The sequence below is a fragment of the Vigna unguiculata genome, chromosome 9 (assembly GCF_037176805.1).
Source record: "Vigna unguiculata cultivar grain cowpea cultivar isolate G323 ecotype 2 chromosome 9, ASM3717680v1, whole genome shotgun sequence".
In the NCBI taxonomy this organism is placed as follows: Eukaryota; Viridiplantae; Streptophyta; class Magnoliopsida; order Fabales; family Fabaceae; genus Vigna; species Vigna unguiculata.
Window position 1 is genome coordinate 38,958,292 of NC_140800.1, and position 19,274 is coordinate 38,977,565.

General features: G+C 32.4%; 2 protein-coding genes and 1 long non-coding RNA gene across 3 annotated transcripts; 1 reads left to right on the plus strand and 2 right to left on the minus strand.

The window, feature by feature from the left end:
- Positions 1–4,658: 4,658 nt before the first annotated feature.
- Positions 4,659–8,822, minus strand: LOC114162938 (Rhamnogalacturonate lyase family protein). Its single transcript, XM_028046954.2, has 15 exons — positions 8,669–8,822; positions 8,469–8,590; positions 8,309–8,368; positions 8,067–8,186; positions 7,865–7,984; positions 7,629–7,770; positions 7,321–7,491; positions 7,080–7,235; positions 6,875–6,981; positions 6,608–6,698; positions 6,329–6,470; positions 6,097–6,253; positions 5,412–5,528; positions 5,191–5,317; positions 4,659–5,112 (listed from the first exon to the last, which is right to left on the minus strand). Exons 1-15 carry the CDS (start codon positions 8,708–8,710, stop codon positions 4,855–4,857), a joined length of 1,932 nt encoding a protein of 643 aa, XP_027902755.1. The 5' UTR covers positions 8,711–8,822; the 3' UTR covers positions 4,659–4,854.
- Positions 8,823–9,728: 906 nt separating this feature from the next.
- Positions 9,729–12,232, plus strand: LOC114162939 (uncharacterized). The gene is made up of 3 exons (XR_003599321.2): positions 9,729–9,855; positions 9,966–10,222; positions 11,680–12,232. It is a non-coding gene; the product is annotated as an uncharacterized LOC114162939 (long non-coding RNA).
- Positions 12,233–13,198: 966 nt separating this feature from the next.
- Positions 13,199–19,109, minus strand: LOC114164537 (uncharacterized). Its single transcript, XM_028049248.2, has 16 exons — positions 18,935–19,109; positions 18,431–18,500; positions 18,050–18,171; positions 17,829–17,879; positions 17,374–17,493; positions 17,172–17,291; positions 16,745–16,886; positions 15,861–16,031; positions 15,602–15,757; positions 15,396–15,502; positions 14,959–15,049; positions 14,539–14,680; positions 14,298–14,454; positions 13,974–14,090; positions 13,773–13,899; positions 13,199–13,674 (listed from the first exon to the last, which is right to left on the minus strand). The coding sequence occupies exons 2-16, from the start codon at positions 18,470–18,472 to the stop codon at positions 13,429–13,431; spliced, it is 1,911 nt and encodes a 636-aa protein (XP_027905049.1). The 5' UTR covers positions 18,473–18,500; positions 18,935–19,109; the 3' UTR covers positions 13,199–13,428.
- Positions 19,110–19,274: the final 165 nt, after the last annotated feature.

Sequence of the window (19,274 nt, forward strand, 5' to 3'; positions counted from 1 at the left end):
AGCATGATGAGATTAAAGAGTGATTGGAATAATTTTACGCTTATATTTTTGTTATTTTATTCAAAATAAACAAACCAGCAATGTGCATTTAAGTTCTAGTAGGTGAGCTTCTCCATACCACTCTCATTCCATTTTCCTTTCTTCCTCTTTCTTTGAATATTCACCGGGGCTTGCTACCTTTCCACCCCTCTTTGTTGTTGAGAAGAGGGATGGTGTCGACGATAGCAGCGTGACAGTGCGATAGAGCGTTTACGGAGTTGATCTGTGCATATCTCTTCTTTAGAAACGGATATGTTTTTGTGGGTATTCAATGGAACCAGATTTGTTTTTGCCATAATTGAAGGGAACCTATTGTCTTTTTGTTGGATCTGATTCCAACTTTTTGAAACACAAGCATGGTTTCGTTTTAACTGATTCCATTTTCATGTAACATGTTCCATTTTCATTTGTGGTGTTTTTGTAAATTAAAATATTAAATTTTGTAAATCAAATATATTTTAATATTACTTTTTTTTCAATTAATAAATATTATTAATATTTTTATTTATGATAATAATATATCAAAAACTAACTACAACTTATCAAAATATCATTTTAGTATACTTTTTTTAATATCAAGGATAATTATGTCATTTTACATTTTCATCTATTCAATTTAATTTCACAAAAGTTATTCTCAAATCTATTTCATTATCAATCCCAAATCTCTAAAAAAGAACAACATAAAACTCATCTTCTAATCAATCCAAATTAATGCTCTTTTTCTCTCTTAAATCACCACTCACATAAGAACACACCCTAAATGATTACATGAAAGCACATAGAAACATGACATTTAAGTATTGAATAATAAATCTTTAAATAAAAAATTAAATAACATAGACTTGTAAATTACAAAACCTTTTATGTATTGAATGAAAAAAAAAGAGAAGTAAAACTTAATTAAATAATAAATAGTCATTTTTTATTAAAAATCACAAAATGAGTCCATTCAACTCGTTTTAATCGAACTCTTGTTGATCTACCAAAAACGAAACAAAACTGGTTGGCCTGTCATGCAAAACGAGTTGGAAATATATTTAATCAGGATTATTACTATATAATCAATTAATACAAATATATCTTTAATTTACTTATATATACAAAAGAAATAAATAAATAAATAAATATATATATATATATATATATTAAAAATAATTTATTCATAAAAATATTTTTTTAATTGATTAATTATCGTCTTTGAATAAATTAAAAGAATTATTAGTTTAGATGTTAACTTATTCAATTATATTTAATAATTAAAACTTAATTTATAATTAAGGGTTAATAATTAAAGTTATAAGATTATGACAAATTTGCATCACTAATAATATAATAGAAAAATAATATTTTAAATTATTTTTTATTTTAATTTTTAATTAAAAAATAATTCCACACCCCAACTTCTTGTACTCTATAGTTCGGCAGATTAGACAGAATATGCTAAAATTGGAAAAGAGTGAAATTGAGATCCCTCATTTTTTATCATCTAATTTTGTAACGTAGTAATACCACATAAACATGATCATGATTCAAGTTCTTGTTGGTCACCAATTAGGATGTAATTATTATATTGATGAATAGTTAGGTGTTTATTTGGGTGATGATTGGATTTAGGGGCTGTAGAATGAATAGTTATCTGTTTTTATTTTCTTTTTTTGAAGTTTATTGCTTTTATAATTTTTAATATATATTTTAATTTAAATTATGTTGATAAAAGTATTACTTTAATATTCTAAATTATTCCATTAATTATAATTACTGACTGAAACCTGATTTATAAGTACTCAATTCAAATTATATTATTACATGCTTGTATTTTTAAATCATGTAATAAAAACTTTAAACACTTTTTTGTTTTAATTTAATAAATTAAAAAAAAACGACTTAAAAAATAGAGTGATAAACTAAAAATGCCGGCCATTAAGTTTCACTTCTCATTGAGCTCTGATTTTATTAGTAGTTTTTTTAATATTTAATGATTTTTTTAATTATTTTGTATGAGTTCATTGTTTGTAGGTACTTTTTAATGAGTTCATGGTTTCATTAATTATTATTTTTATGATGGTTTGATTTATTCAATTCAATTGGTTCAATTTGTGGTTGATTAATAATTGTGTGAATAAATTTTTTTGAGAGGTATAAAATTAACATTTAAGAGTATCAATTGTAAGACCCTAAAAAATGGCGTTTTAAAAGTGATAGTGGTTTAAAAATAGTGAGACTCAAATATTTTAATATTAAAAGGCTTTAGTATAAATAGAATTGTTATAAACGAGTTTCATTATTTTAAAACACACCACCATCTCTCTAGAAACCACTTTTCTAGAGTTCTCTGACTTCTCTCTAGAGGTTCTGTCTCTCTGGTCGTCTGATTGAAGAACCGAGACCGTAGGATTGATCCTCTCGGCGAGCTCTTCAAATTGGACCGATCAGTTTCTCCGTTCGCGTAAGTTGAGTTTTCGCTCTTTATTTTAGTCTTTTTCTGTTTTCTGTTGCATGCAGGCCCTCTTCCGCTTGCATGCGACATTTTAATCATCAGTATGAGTCTCTGTTGATCAGTGATCATAACGGTATGTCCTGATCGTTCATGTGATGTTTCTATGTTTAGAGGTGTTGAGGTTTTTAAGGCGTTGACGTTTATAAAGTTGTCTAAACAGGATAACAGGTAAGGGAAGCTAACTGTTTTACTTTAATTTCGTATAGAAATCATTCTGATGACTTTGAATTGCATTATTGATTGTTGTATGAGTGCTTGAACTGTGTAATTGAGTGTATGCTTGGATTGTGCTAGATTTCTTTACTGTTGCATGTGAGAACAGATTGGGAATCTGGTATTTTCGCCTAAGCGAGCAGCTCTCGCCTGAGCGAAAACACCAGAAACTCATCCCCTGTTTTTGCGCGAGATCTCGCCTAGGCGAGCCAGTCTCGCTTGAGCGAGAGTCACTCTCGTCTAAGCGAGACAACTTAGCCTGAGCGAGAATTCGCCCAGAGTTTGGGTTGTTCTCTGTTTCGAGCCTCGCTTAAGCGAGAATGACTCGCCTAAGCGAGAGAGCTCTTTTCGCCTGGGCGAGACCTTCTAGCTTGGGCGAGAACCTCTGCAACTGAGTGTTATTTATGTTTCTAATGGATGAAGCTATGTTTGAATGTTAAAATATGAACTTAGTTATGATATGCATGAATTGTTATGACTGGTAATATGTGCGGTGAAATTGCATGAAGTTGGAATATGAGAAGAAGTGGTTAAACTAGGATTTCAAGGGAAATTCTAAGAGGAATGTTTTAGTGTATGTAAGGACATAAGGACTCAGTTTTGGTTGGTATTCTGACGCTCCTAGTAACCATTAAGACTCATGTAGAGTATGATGGATTACGTCAGGGGGAGTAGCAGGAGGTCCTGGTCTATGGACCCGATCCGCCATAGAGGTGATGGGACTTACCTTGGGAGTGGTTGGGTGATAACCCCTTGTGTCCAAACTCTGCAGAGTTTGGGAACCATCGCAGGTGCAAGCCAGCAAGAGATCCGATGTCGCTTACATAATCCGGATATTGAGTCTAGAGTCATGTAAATGTGTTGTGGTGGTCTATATGATTCTGGTGATAATAAAAAAGATTGTGTGGTTTCTGTTTATAATTGAACTGCATGATTCCTTAATCAGATTAGCTTACCCTTGCTTTTTGTGTTCCTGTCTTGTGTTGTATGTTTCCTTTTGCGATGATCACCTATTCGGTGGGAGCAGATGTGGTTGTAGTGTCAAAGGCACTTCTGGAGGATGAAGAGCCATCGTGTTAATGTTGAAGAGGAGGTTTTCAGTGGGAGCTTTAGCAGTGGTCAATAGTACAGAGTTTATTAGTTTAGTTTAAGTGTATAAGTGATATATTTTTATAGTCATACCTTTTGTAAGATTGTATTAATATATTGGGTACACTGGATTATCTGTTTTGGAACTATGATGAAACTCCCTATTTTTTTTTTAGTTTTAAGCTGCTGAAATTGGGATGTTACATCAATAAAGAGCTATATTTTCATGATGACAAAAATTAATAAATATGACTAAAGATAAAATACTACAATTTTTGTAAAAATAAAAGAAATATTGACATTTATATTAAATTTATAAAACAATTGTACAAAAAGAAGTTATAAAGAAATCTCTTTAATTAATTGTTACAATGTTATAATTACAATATTTATAATTTTCCATTTTATTTAGTTTTTTGAAAGTCAGGCAAACCGATCGATTTATATGGGTTAACACTAAGATTTGACTGAAAATCAATAAATTTATAATTAGTAAAGTATTTTTTAATTTAGCCCAATTAACTGGTGGATAAGTCAAGTGATTTAGTTAAAAGATAATGATATTTTAATTATTAAATTTTGACAATTTTTTCTATCAATAAATTTACTAGTCGTATAGTAATACCAATAAACCACTGGTTGGTAAGTGATTATGGCTTATTTAAGTCCATATTCATGTAATCTTTAATTAATCTAGAATTAAATATATTTTAATAAAATACTGAAAAACATCATTTGTCAAATGGTCATAAAAGGATACTAAATTTTGGATAGATTTATGGTTTATTAACACAATGATGACATTGATGTTCAACAATTTTTGAAGACAAACGTTATGAATTTGATAGATAATAAAACTTGGTAGATTCCCTTAGGAATTCCTAATGAGGTCAGGTAACAAATTCTTAATGCAACTACAAACAAGTACAAGCTAAAAAGAAACTGAGTTTTTCCTTATTTCAGAAGCTCCATTCTTTATTCCCAGTATTTATTCTTCAGAAACAGAAAATTGATCACTTTGTGTTATTGATATTAGATGATGGTGGAGCTTCCAGACGAATATAATCATACATAATTGCCTGAAATGGACTATTTCCTCTGCTCTGTGTTAAAAAGATGGTATTATCTCCTTCAACAAATTGAGTTCCTGCAATGTCTACACTGTAAAGCCAATAAAGTCCATGAATTCCATGCCTTGCGATCGAGTTATCCCTTCCTATCAACCCACTTGAAAATAGAGGACGAGGACTCTTTGGATTATTAACTCGAACCTAAAATTGTAGTAAACATTAATTAGTAAAGGTTACGATTATAAAAAGTTAATTAGACTAATGAAGTTAAGAATTTGCCTGAAGTTCAGATAGTGTTGCTGATGCCAAAGCCACCCGAAGTTTATAGCTACTGGTTGTGTTCACCTTATCGAGCTGAAACTTGATCTGCCATGTGGTTCCTTGGAATGTGTTGTCATCTTTCTTCCTGAAAAAAAGGCAAAATGTAAAAGCCAACAATGCAGTTATACACTGCAAGATGTTAACAATACTTTGTTAAGAAGAAACCATTTTTTTTGTACCTGGTAACTTGAGCAAAGAACCAATCTTTGGTGTAGTCACTCACACCAATTGTGTAGATCAGGTCTTTGTCAGGGTAGAGTTCTGCGTATCTCTCCCACAATCCATATTGTCTAAACCTGCCAATTAAGATCCATTGTAAGAGTTATACAGAAATATTCTTCATTAATTTACAAGCTTTTACATGGGAACTGAAATTAATCAGTTTTAATGGAGTCGATTTTGGCTTTTGAAAATAAACTCAATGAAAATACATCGATAAGAAAGGTCTTTTTCATTGGAAATATGTCCATATTTAATAATGAGAGAAACCTTGTCCTCTTATAATCTTCAACACATCTTCTTATGCCGAGGTATATACAACTTGAGTGTGGAACTAGATTCACAGTAACTCATAACTCTGATATCAAGTTAAAAAGTGGACTTTAAGTTTGCACCACTTATATACTATAAACTCATATTATCTTATTTCTAATCAATATTGTCGTAGGTGACATCAATTGTTCCCTGATAGAACTCAAATGCGCCGAGTCATAATTGAATGTGGTGTTTGAGCTATTACGCTCTTAAGTAAAAAGAGTTGCACCCTAACCAATGGTTATAACTTTTGGTTTAGTTATAAGCGCTCGATCCTAATAGTTGATATCAGAGTCAAGGTCACAAATTGGATCCTAATAGCTGACTTACTTGTCTGGATGATTAACATAGAGTTTGTTGATATATTTGGGATTTGGGTCGGGAACATAGAACTCAGCAGCTGTTCGATCGGGAATGCCAATTTCCCACACTGTTGGACCATCTCTAGGAGGTTCATACACAAGCTCACCAAGGTCGATGTCACAGCCTATTTTCAAGTAAATAGTCAATACAAAAACTCAGTAGTTTAAAAAGAAAAAACAAAAAAGCTTCTTTCTTATACCTTCTGTTATGTTCATAACTACGTCATATTTATAGTCACCAATAAAACCAGGCACCCAGGCGTAAACATTGTAATCTCCTGCAAGTACATTGGTGATGGTGAAGTAGCCATCATCGTCTGCTTTAGCCCAAAACTGGTAATTCTGATAACAATTAAAATGTAATGTATCTGTTAGCTAATGATCTTTCTATAGACTTAAAAGTTCATAAGAGACAAAACTTAAATAAGCATACTAATAAGAACATGCAGTGAACATATTCTTCCTCCATTTCAAGTCACCTTGCATTCTCGTTGCCATGATCCCACATCGCCTGGAGGAGCCAAGCCAACATAAGCACCTTTTGCTGAGATATAGTCATCGTTTATACACCTATATATATAGCAAAATGGAGTTAATTAGATTAACACAAGTTATTACATGTGCTTTCAATGGCCTGCAACACAAGAAAATCTTATTGCTTTTTGCACTTTCACTGTATCAAGGTTTAGGTGGTAAAAATTACCAGATACTGTAACTAATCTCAAATAAATTTTATCAGAACACACCTCTCTCTAACCAAAAGCCTGCCACTAACATTACCACGTTCGTCCCACTTCGCAAAATCCTCCGATTCAGGGAAACTGTAGGGCCAGCTTTGAACTTCCACCAACATCTGTAAGTTTGCATAATCATGTGGTGGTGTCACTAACTATGCCATAAAATCAAGCTATATATATAATTTAATATTAGATACAGAAACAAATATTAAACCTGTTGTTTAGCATCGTCCCATAGCATAAGGGGGTCACCTCCATCATAGGAAGAATTCAAATAAATGAAAACAGGACCAAAAACTTTCTTCCATGCCTCACCAGCATTAAACTTAGGCACCAAATCCTCTCCAGAATAATGTGCACTCAGAAACACCTGATTACGTTATTTTTTAGCAAAGATAATGAATGTTTGAGACATGGAATCATGAAACATTGCAGAATATGTTGGGAGCACTTACGGCAAGCGTGGTGGGGCCAACATGAGAAGTTAAGTTTTGTTTGAGGGGCCCACCAGATCGAAACTCATCGGTGGGCGTAATAAGCCAGAACCCCACTGCAGGATCCATGCAGATCCATCCATGAACTTTGTTGTCTTTGTTGTCGCATGAATATTGGTACTTGTCATCCACCTATATACACATACCAACCATTTTTTATTCCATTTCACTTTTCATTTGATGATGCTCATGAAAAATGAGTTCATCAATTAATTGAAAATGGTGAACTACTTAATGGTGGATCAGTATCCCAACCTAAATTTGGTTACCTCTCCCTTAAGCTCTGGTTCGATGGGATTAACAAGTAGAACAGCTTCTGGGTAGGCAAGGGCTTTCCCCTTAGGTGCTAATCTGTCATCTGGAAGAGGCATGTTTCTTTGTCTATTATCAGCCATGGCCATGTAATGGAACCTGCACAACACCCATATATATTCTTTGAGATTGAGGAACAACAATGATATTATTATAATAACTGGAAGGATTAATAAAAAATTTAAGCCTCTACTTGTCTTTTCTGAGCTTGAAAGCAAGTCTTGTTTCGTCAAGATTGAAAGCAGGCCACTCCTGTAAGTGCTCATAAATTGCATAGGAGTAGAAGCCCGAACAACCACGAAGCATTATGAACCTACAATCACACATTAATCCATTAATTAACTTTACATTATGTATTAACAATGCAAAATGAACAATGATTGTTAACTAATTACCTTTTGTCAATGTTTAAAGGTACCAACTTGCCCTCTAGAGAGACGTCCCACGTCCTGGTGAAGGATACCTCAACTTGGTCCTCATTTTCAACCATAACTTGGAACTTTGTTCCTTTGATGCTGCAGTCACGTATCATCACAATGTGTGACTTTAACTTGTTGAACAGATTATCGTGGAAAGAAGAAATGAAGGAAACGTTAAGCCATAATTTGTCGTACAAGTAAAACAAAGAAACACATACACATCAAATGTACCACTGGTTCCTGTACTTGTCGGTGAGCTCCAAACAAGGTCCCAATACCTGCATGAAGTCGAAGACATGTTACTAGGAACACCAAACGAAGTTCCTTAATCTGCAACATTGAACACAATAACTTTTTCTAAATAATACATATACATACCCTCTGTTAGATTCGTCATTCAAAACTTCAAGCAAGTTGTCGATGTTATTGTACTGTATTCCAGTCACGATTCCTCCAGGATTTGATAAAGTGAGTGTTAGTATGCCATTTTCCATCACCACCTGCACATGAATTTTCGTTACCCTTAAGACTGCTACGAAAATTTATAAGGAAAAACAAAAGGGCTAAGTTTTAAGTACATGATTATCTTGAATAGTAAGTTGCACCCCCAGTAACGGCATGGTGTGGTATTTGCAGTGAACGAGTGAGCAATGAAAATGTGAGAGATTGAGAGTGGTTTAAGAGAATGGCTGAGAATATTTATCTCATAATGCAAAGAAAGAGTGACCTTTATATGGTAGCAATGGGTGGTTTTAAGCAGAGTTTTGAGAAAAAACAGTGTGTGCTTATGTTGTACTACTCAGCAATGTGCCAACAGAAAAATGGATAGTGTGAGGGCTGAAATGAATTGGATTACAGAGAAAGCATTGTTTTGAATCTCTTTACTTGGTCGCCACAGTTTGGTGTATACGGTTTTTAGATAATGGCGTACGAGTGAAGAAACAGTCAATTACAACCATACAGAAGGATAAAAATTAAAATATGTAGTGTTCTATCAATTCCTTCTTTTCGTTTCCTTCATTTCTTATTCTCATTAGGCGATTGTTGGGACCAATGTATTTTAAAAAAAAATCGAAACCTATTTAAACACAAAATTAAAATTAAGATTTATTTAATAAAATTGAGACAAAAAATATATTTTAACCAAAAATATATATTTTTCCTCTAACTCCGACATATCTTTTAAAAGTAATTCGGTAGAAAAACTTAAAACTTTAAAGTGAACAACATTTGATCACTGACTTTAATTATATTTACTACAAAAATAACGTTTAAGTATTAAATGAAATATTTGTAGAAATATTATAACATTTTATTTATTTATTTATTCATTCTGAATTGAGGGTAAGGTACTTACGCCATTTGAAAGTTAATTTATACACATTCTTTTGAAAATTTTAAAACAATATTCAATTCAATTGTCTTATTCAAATACAAGCTAAAGGATAAAATATAGTTTTTGTGTCTTAAGTTTTGTCAATTGGGGTTTTCTTCCTGCACCCCCAATATTTCTTCTGCACCTCCAAACTTTTCATAAATTCCAAAACTACCCTTTTAGTATTTTTAAATTTTAAATCAATTAATTTCTATTTTTCTCTCCTATTTAATGCTTCACTTGTTTCACTGAACCCTAGCCGCCGCACACCCCCAATCTCTCATCTGCCCACACTCACCACTCTAACGTGCTTCACTCTCTGGCCCACTCCTTCTAATTTTTTTTGTCCGCTCTTCCTCTTCCCTTCCCCATTCCTCTCCTCTCCAACAGGTAAGTAAAGCTAAAACTATCCCGTTGTATATTTTAATTTTATAATTTATTGATTGTTTCTGCCATCTTTGCTTTGTTGTACGTAATTATTATTTTTTATTTGAATATAGATCTGTAAAAACACAAAAAGCTGGAAGTCGTGGAACCAGGTTGGGAAGAAAAAAAAATGGCACTTACGGAAGTCGACATCAATATCGGAAGTTGACTTCCGTAGTTAGTAAATATTGATTTCCGTAAGAGCAGTTCCACTTCCGTAGGCCAGTGCAACTTCCGTAGGCGAGTTCGACGTTCGACTTCCGTAGGCGAGTTCGACGTTCGACTTCCGTAGACGAGTTCGACTTTTGTAGGCGAGTTCCACTTCCGTAAGGCGAGTTCCACTTTCGTAATAACGTAATGACGTGTTCCGCAATTTTTTTTACTTAATTTTAATTTTAATGTAAATAATTTTGATATTAATTAATTTTAATTATTATTAAATTTAATTAATTATAATTTTAAAAAAGTAAAATTTAGAATAATTAAAATTTTAGTTATATACGATTTTGAATAATTTTAATTTTATTTAATTTTATTATTGAGTAAATACAATTTTAAAAAATTATAATTTAAAATAATTAGAATTTAAAATAATTAAAATTATAGTTATTTATGATTTTGAATAATTTAAATTTGAATTAATTTTATTATTGAGTAAATATAATTTTAAATAATTATAATTTAGAATAATTAAAATTTTAGTTATTAACGATTTTGAATAATTTTAATTTTAATTAATTTTATTATTGAGCAAATATAAATTTAAATAATTATAATTTTAAATAATTATAATTTAGATTAATTAAAATTTTAATTGGTTTATGATTTTGATAAATTTTAATTTTAATTAATTTTATTATTGAGTAAATATAAATTTAAATAATTATAATTTGAAATAATTATAATTTTGAATAATTATACATAAACACTCAACCATAAAAAAATAAAAAAAAATTAAATTCAATCAATAAAAATTAAAAATATTCATTCAAAAATATAAAACAAACACACAATAAATAAATAAATAGTAAACTTAAACAAATAATAATTAAAACATACAAAAATATAAACAAAAAATAAATATTCATGTAAATAAAAGTTAAATAAATAATATAAATAAATAATAAATAAAAAATAAGTTATTATTCAAACCGTAACAAAATTATAAATTACAAAATAAAATAAATTAAAATATTACTAAGTCTAAAAGCATGGAAGTAGAAAAGTGAAAGAAAAAAGAAAAAAGACAACTTAGTATAGCGAAGTGGAAAACTGAAAAGCAAAAAACAAAGAAAAAACAAAGGTTAGCCATCTACGGAAGTCGAGTGGAAAACTGAAAAAGAAAAAACAAAGAAAAAACAAAGGTTAGCCATCTACGGAAGTGGAGTGGAAAAATGAAAAAAAGCATGGTAGAATAGAGAAAGCATCGGAAGTGGAAAAAAAGAAAAACAACTTGACTTCCGGGCGAAATATTCACTTTAAAACCAGAAGTCCACTTCCGTAACACTATAAACATTTACTTCACCGGAAGTCCACTTCCGATTTATTCATACACTTTCGGAAGTCGACTTCCGTAGAAGGAAAAAAATTATTAAATTTTACTTGCCTCCGGAAGTCGACTTCCGTTTTACATATACACTTCCGAAAGTCGACTTCCGTATATGGAAAAAATAACTTAAGTTCTACATGACACTTCCGTAAATAAAAATGACTTCATGAAATATTAAAAATGCACCAACATTTATCTCACACATAAACTTATCAAATATAAACTTCTATTCTAAACAGGTGTACCTCTTTTTCTGAGAAGAAATGAAGCAGATGGAATTTCACACCTCAACCACGAAATTTTTTGCAGTGACCACGAAATTTTTTGCAGTGAAAGTAAATGTAAGTGAAACTGAAAGTGAAACTGAAGAGGGGTGCAGGGTATATAAAAGACTGGCCGGTAATTAATTCAGGCAGCCAACTAACTTTGCCATTCATAATTGCGTCTACCTAATTAAACTTTTTTTATTTATTTAATTTTCCAAGGACATAAATGGAAGAGCATGAATATTTGGAGGTGCAGAAGAAATATTGGGGGTGCAGGAAGAAACCCCCTTGTCAATTTTAAAAGATAGTTTTGATTCTGCCGTTTTCTTAAATGTGATAATTTAGTCCGCACGTGAAATCCACTACATTTCAAAAATGAGGTCTAAGACATTGTGTTTAAGACGATGGAACAAAATGCTGTACAAAATTGTTGGAAACAAAAAGTATTTTTGACTAATCGTGAAGATCTAAAAAACAATTTAACCGAATGCTTAATTATAAGTTATTTTAGGTACACTTTTAAACACACATTAAATCCAACTTAAAAGCTAAAAAGGATTTTTTTTATAAAAAAGTTACTGTACAAATTGATTTTAATTAATGAAAAACATTTGAATTTTTTACTGATTTATTCCTTCTATTTCTGTTTTAAAAAATGACAGAAATTTGATACACCTACTTGGCCTTTAAACATGCAAAAGTTTTTGCTTGTGACAGGTAATTGTGGAGTATACTAATATCCATCCACCACCATTTAAATAATATTTTTCTTTGCTGAATTTCATTCATTAAATATTAAATAGTGAAATAATATATTTTAAATCGTGTCACCAAATTTCTTTGGGATGTTTTTTAGCATTTAGGACATTCATTCCAATGAATCTTCCCTTTAAGATTTTTAAGATTTTAATAGGTTGGACTGATTTAAGAAATTACATCAGCCTCTATAACCATCACTCCTAAAGCCAGATTAATAAAGTTAGTAATTATTTTTTTTATAAGCTTAATTAAATTAAATTTAAACTGAATATCTTCAATTCAACTGAATTCCATAAAAAAGTTATTGAATGCTTAATATTTTTTATTTTTGTTTGACTTTATCATCAATGGAATGGCATTTTTTGTTTTGTTTTTAATTTATCGGTCAATTTGATATCTTTTGATTTGATAAAGTTGGAAAAGATTGTGATCAAGTTGAAAAAGATTGATAAATTCATCGATTAGTTGAAGATAACAAAAATCAAACTAATAGATTAAAAAAAAAACACTAATTACAACAAATATTTAAAGTGATACTTAATTATAAATACTTAAAATTTAATTAAGATGGTTTATATAAATCAATTAAATAATTTTATTAAGAACGTAAGAGTCAATATAATGAGAAGAAGAAACTAACTCTATAGCTTGGGACAGTGGCTATTACATTTCTACAGTGCAAATAAAACTCTATATTCAGATGCATCAGTTATATCCTTGGACAATCTACCCGTGCACTTGAAAGGTGGATGATTTAGTCAAACAAAAACATCAAATACAATTACGAGTTTATCATGTGTGCTTTCAGAATTCTCGTGACTATCAAACAAAGTCCAAATAAATACACAACGACAACAAAAGATTGCAGAAAAAACAGAAAGAAAAAATATAAGATAGTAGTACGCATACAATGTTCACAACTATATTGTAAACATTTTGTATCATTTACGTCCCAAGGTTAACTTAAATTCCTTCACAAGGTGGGGCTTCCAAACGAATATAATCATACATGATACCTTGATAGGGACTGTTGCATCTTGGTTGCGTAAAATATATGGTATTTGTGCCATCAACAAGAAGAGAACCTGGTATACTCACATTGTAAAGCCAATGGATTCCGTGAATTCCATGTCTTGCAATTGAGTTGTCCCTTCCTATTAATCCACTGGTAAATAGTGGTCGCGCAGTCTTGGGATCATTTACTCTAACCTTCACGACAAGCCATAATGTCAGCACCACATTCTACAAAGTACTTATCACAACCAGTGGGATGTGTATGTGAGAAAAAAAATAGTTAGGGAGTTTACCTGCAATTCAGCTAATGTTGCAGATGCAATTGCAACTCTCAGTTTGTATGTACTTCCCTTAACCACGCTTCTGACTTCGAACTTGATTTGCCAGGTGGTCCCTTGAAGAGTGTTATCCTCTTTTTTCCTGCAGTTTCACACGCTTGAAAATTTAGTAACATTCTCATCTCATGAAAATGATCAATAATCCATAAATCAGACCTTGGAGCCTGCGCATAAAACCAATCCTTCCTATAGTCACTAACACCAACTGTGTAAACCAAATCTGCATCAGGATACAATTCTGTGTATCTTTCCCACAATCCATACTGCCTGAACCTACAAGTTGAGCAAAAAAAAGGAAAATCTAAGAACAGACAAACTGACATCTCAATGAAATATTTTCATCACACGTACAAGGATAAAATGCACAGTTGGGTAAAGATTTTAGCGTTTTCGCCATTCCGTGCTATGGTATAGATAGTTTCACAATTAAGCAAGATCCGTTTAAGCATTATATGGAAAAACAAAAAGAACAGAGCTAACCTGTCTGGGTGGTTGATAAAAAGCTTATTAACATATTGGGGATTGGGATCAGGAGCATAAAATTCTGCACCAGATCTATCAGGAATACCTATTTCCCACAATGTGGGACCATCTCTTGGAGGCTCATATACAAGTTCACCAAATTCAGTGTAAGAACCTGCATCCCAAGTTTATTAAGCACAGAACTCAACTTTATTTTGCATGACGGCAAACAAACTTAACTTTGACGAAGCTAAGGAACCTGGCGTTATCTTCACAGAATCTACAAATTTGTAGTCCCCAACAAAGCCAGGCACCCAAGCAAAAAGGTTATAGTCGCCTGGACGTACATTTCTAATAGTAAAAAATCCATTCTCATCTGCTCTGGTCCAGAATTGATAGTCCTGTTATGAGTAAAAGTTAATTAATCTTCTGGTAAGAAGTTATTTTGGGCACATTCTTGTAATTATATTGATTTTTATAATTTATCCTTTTCAAAATAAAAGGAAAACAAGATGATGTCTCGCGTAGTCAGCAAGATCCCTTTGATCACAATCACATAGATCCATCCTCGCACCAAAGGTGATAAAAATTACAAAAATAAATTATTTGAGGGACAAACTACAAAAGGTAAAGCTCATGCAACTATAATGCTAGTTATCCACAAGTGTGGGAAGAGTACCTTGCATTCTCTTTGCCACGACCCTGCATCTCCAGGTGGAGCCAGGCCAACATAAGCACCATTTGCTGATATTAAGTCTGTGCAGATGTACCTACAATTTGAATAGTTTCATAAAATTTGCCAATGCAGAAAAAAAGAATAACCATAATCTTGCTGCTGCTCAGCAGCAGTTGATGAATTATTCAACTAATTATTTTTTTTTTAAATTTCTCACCCCAAAAAAAGTAAGTAACCGCCTTCTTTTTTTCATATTACAAAAATGACTAAAAGCTTTTAATAAAACTAGTAGTAGCTTTTATGTAACCTGCACACCTTGCACGGGCCAAAACAAAATCAAAGTGCACTATATAATGCAATATATTCCAAACACAGTAAGATACAAATCCAAAAAATGGAATATATAACCCTCAAGAATAAACTAGGAATATCATGCTTACTTGTCTAAGATAAGTAATCTGCCACTGACATTGCCCCGTTGATCCGATTTTAAAAAATCCTCTGAAGCTGGGAAATAATATGGCCAACTTTGAACTTCATTCATCATCTGATTATCAATTCGAATTAGCCTTATGTGATAATTACTTGATCGAACTGTCTATACTAAATTCCTCCTAACAAAGGCTCACGAGAAGCATGCACAAACCTGTATTTTTGCATCCTCCCATAACCAAAGTGGGTCGTCACCAACTGGTGCAGAATTGAAATAAAGATATACAGGACCGAAGACCTTCTTCCATGATTCACCACCTCTAATTTTAGGCACCAAATCTTGTCCCGCATAGTGACCACTAAGAAACATCTGATGATGCCAATTTAATAAACATGTCAAGAAGAGTTAAGATATTATGATAGCCTTGTAGGAAATTCTTATCTTGGTCTAAAATTTAATTTCATTTACTTACTGCAAGTGTGGTGGGCCCTACGTGTGAGGTCAAATTCTGTTTGAGGGGTCCACCAGAACGAAACTCATCACTAGGTGTGATCTGCCAGAAGCCTATTGGTGGGCTGAAAGATATCCACCCATGAACTCGATTATCCTTGTTTGCACATGAATACTGATACTTGTCATCCACCTGTGAATTAGATTGAATTCAAATAAAAACCCGGTGAAAGAGTTAATACAAAATCCAAGCATAGGAAATCATCCTACCCCCTCTTTAACAAGCCACATGAATTACTCAACTTGCCAGATCAAACAACTATGACTTGCGTGTTTGGACTTTGATTAACTTTTTTCAAATACAAAGTAGTTTAGATAAGTTGAATGAATTCATTTGAAGCCATTTGGTTAGTTTCAGTTGCATTTTTCCACTTTGGTTTCATGATATTAAAACTTAAACTGATGCCAGTTACAAAAAAGCAGTTGAAGATTCCTTTATTCTACAAGAAACAATGTTCTCCTTGTCAAAATTTAGGAACAGAATGTCTAATGTCTCATATGTAATCCTGCTGGTTTAATGGAATATAGCATGAATAAATTTATCATAGCTGACAGCCAAAAGAGAGACAAGTAGTCTAAGTAGATAACAAATATGTTAATTAAAGTATGAAGGGGCAAAGTGACAGTGTAAACCACATGTTGGCGAAGTAATACTCCCCAAACCACATGAGGGAAATTAAAAATAATATTTAATTACGCAAGTAGGGACATATTGTAAACTTTTGTACCATATGAGCAGGAACTAACATTGAAGCCATCTGAAGAAGCAAAGACTGCTACGATAAAATACAACTAGAAGCTTTCAAAAAAATAAAAACAATGTCAGGAAACATTTGCAACAGATACCTCTCCTTGCAATTGTCGGTCTTTGGGATCGGTTAGTAGGACAGCTTCTGCATAGCCCAAGGTTTGGCATCTTCCGGGTAACCGATCTTCTGGATAAGGAAGAATCCTTCGCCTATCGTCTGCCATAGCCATGTATTGAAACCTACATACTTCATTGTTAAAGTGGATGAAAATCCAAAAAAGAAATAAACGTTCCTATTTATCTACCAAGACCATCTCAGCTGATATGGCTATATTTGTGAAAGAAACTGATATTTCTGATAACAAAATTATATGATAGTCTTATCAAATTATTTAGTAATTATCAATTTCCCCCAAAGGGTTCTACGAATTTCGTGTTAAATATGCAAATACAATTAACAAGTACAAGAGAATGACAAACGTAAAGAGATGCCTCAAACTTTGTTGTCAAAATGATAGAATTTACTTGTCTTTTCTTAGCTTGAAAGTAATCCTCGTTTCACCGAGATCAAAATCTGGCCATCCATTTAAGTGCTCATAAATTCCGTAAGAGTAGAAGCCAGATGAACCGCGGAGCATTATAAATCTGAAATTGACAATCCACAAATTTTAATCCTATAGCTATCAGTAAAAGAAGCCAACTGATACACAAAATTAGAGCCAAGGACCTTTTGTCAATATTTAAGGGGACAAATTTTCCCTCTAGAGAAGGATCCCACATTCTTGTGAAAGAAAGCTCCACCTGTTCCTCATTTTGAACTATAACTTTAAAACAAGTTCCATGAATCCTGAACCATAACATCTCGAGTTAGCATGTGCTTAAAATATTATCCTTTGAGCAATAATGGAACTGATAAAATTGCAAGTAGACCATGTAACCAAAATAGAGGGGTTCGACAACTGTTTTACTTCTGCTCGTGTGACATAAAAAACCCACTCCTAGTTTAATTGCAAACTTGTTGACAACCAGTTTATTTCTGATCAAGTGTGACTCAACCACTTCAAATATAATATCAAACTCAAATCAGGGAATGCATTTGAATAAATCTTTATTGAGAAACTGAATTGTTGGAATAATATCAAAGACACCATGAAGTTATAGAAGAAAGTAGTGTTGTCATACACATCAAAGATCCCTTTGCTTCCTGGCGCACTCCAAACGAGGTCCCAGTACCTAAACATTCAAATGAAAAACAAAATCAGCTTACGGCTTCAAAAAGTAAGAGCTTCCTAATATTTCTCCACAATGAGTACAAAGTATATTTTTGTCTTTCTTAATGACAAATCTGTCAACCAATTCACCGTGTCTATTGTTTAAAGTGTGTGTGGATGTGAGGGGCATACCCTCTATTAGACTCCTTGTTGAGAACTTCAAGCAAATTGTCAACACCATTATATCGTATCTCAGTGACAATCCCACCTGGATTTGATAGCGTAACCTGGACTATGCCATTATCCATCACCACCTGCACATGTCAAGACATTCAAACAATAACAAGAAACTAAAACTTAACTGACAGTGTGGCTATACGTAACGCTGTCAAAGCTTCATTAATGCACATCCTACATTCAAACTTAAGCTACAAGGAAAAAGAAACATACAATAATTTAACCTACATGCTGGTACGTTGCACAAACTCAAAAATAACAAGTCTTTTCAAGGCTTTGTGATAGAAGCACAACTACGAGAAACAGGTAGAAAAAATGCACAGGCGTCAAACTTACATTGTGATCTTGGATGTGCAACCGTACCCCTGGGCCGGACATGGTGAACCCTTGTTTTTGTTTTTACTAGCTTGCAGATAACAGAAGGAATCTAGTTAAGAATTCCATCAACAAAGTTTAAAAGAAATGGAATGACTTAGGGAAACAGAACCTGGTCGTATGAATTTGAAAATTTCAATTACTTCGCATTTCAATGAAATATAAAAACAGTTGCAACCAGTTATAATGCTTGAACTTCTAATTATGTCTACAAATTTCTGATACCTTAGTTTTCTGTGTCAACAAAAACGTAAACCTCGTAATTACAAACATGACAAATAGATGAAAATGAAATAATCATTTAGCTTCTTCAGAAGCGACCAAATAGGGTGATTCACAACCACATATACACAGTGAGAGAAATTTCAAGAATATATTTAAAATAAAAACATATATCGAGAAATCATATATTTCATGAATTACAATCGATGAGGATGAATGGTGAGGTAACCGAGGGAGACGTACTATATCAGTGCACGACGACGGAATCCGAGGGATCAAGAGACACGGATCGCACAGCTTCAGAGTGTGAAAATCGCCTTGTTATGAACAACAACGGCATCGAAAGTGCATAATGGGAAACAGAGTTTTAGAACAGAACACTATACATTGTAATTGCAGTAATTGTCTTCTTGATCCCAAGTGTCACCTAATAATACGTGTATATGTTTTTAATATTTTTACAAATTATACGAAATATAGTAAATTTGTTACAAATTTTATTTATATCATGCTTTATTAATCTACGTTATAATCTTCAAGATCCTTTGTGATAGGAAAAATATTATATAAATACTATAAATCA

Coding starts and splice junctions, on each gene's coding strand:
- LOC114162938 (XM_028046954.2), bottom strand. CDS start 8,710: ATGCCGTTACTGGGGGTGCAACTTACTATTCAAGATAATCAT. Junction 8,187..8,308: donor ACCAGTGGTACATTTGATGT/GTATGTGTTTCT, acceptor ACGTGACTGCAG/CATCAAAGGAACAAAGTTCC. Junction 6,699..6,874: donor AGGCTTTTGGTTAGAGAGAG/GTGTGTTCTGAT, acceptor CTATATATATAG/GTGTATAAACGATGACTATA.
- LOC114164537 (XM_028049248.2), bottom strand. CDS start 18,472: ATGTCCGGCCCAGGGGTACGGTTGCACATCCAAGATCACAAT. Junction 16,887..17,171: donor TTCAAGCTAAGAAAAGACAA/GTAAATTCTATC, acceptor TGAAGTATGTAG/GTTTCAATACATGGCTATGG. Junction 14,681..14,958: donor CGTGGCAAAGAGAATGCAAG/GTACTCTTCCCA, acceptor TACTCATAACAG/GACTATCAATTCTGGACCAG.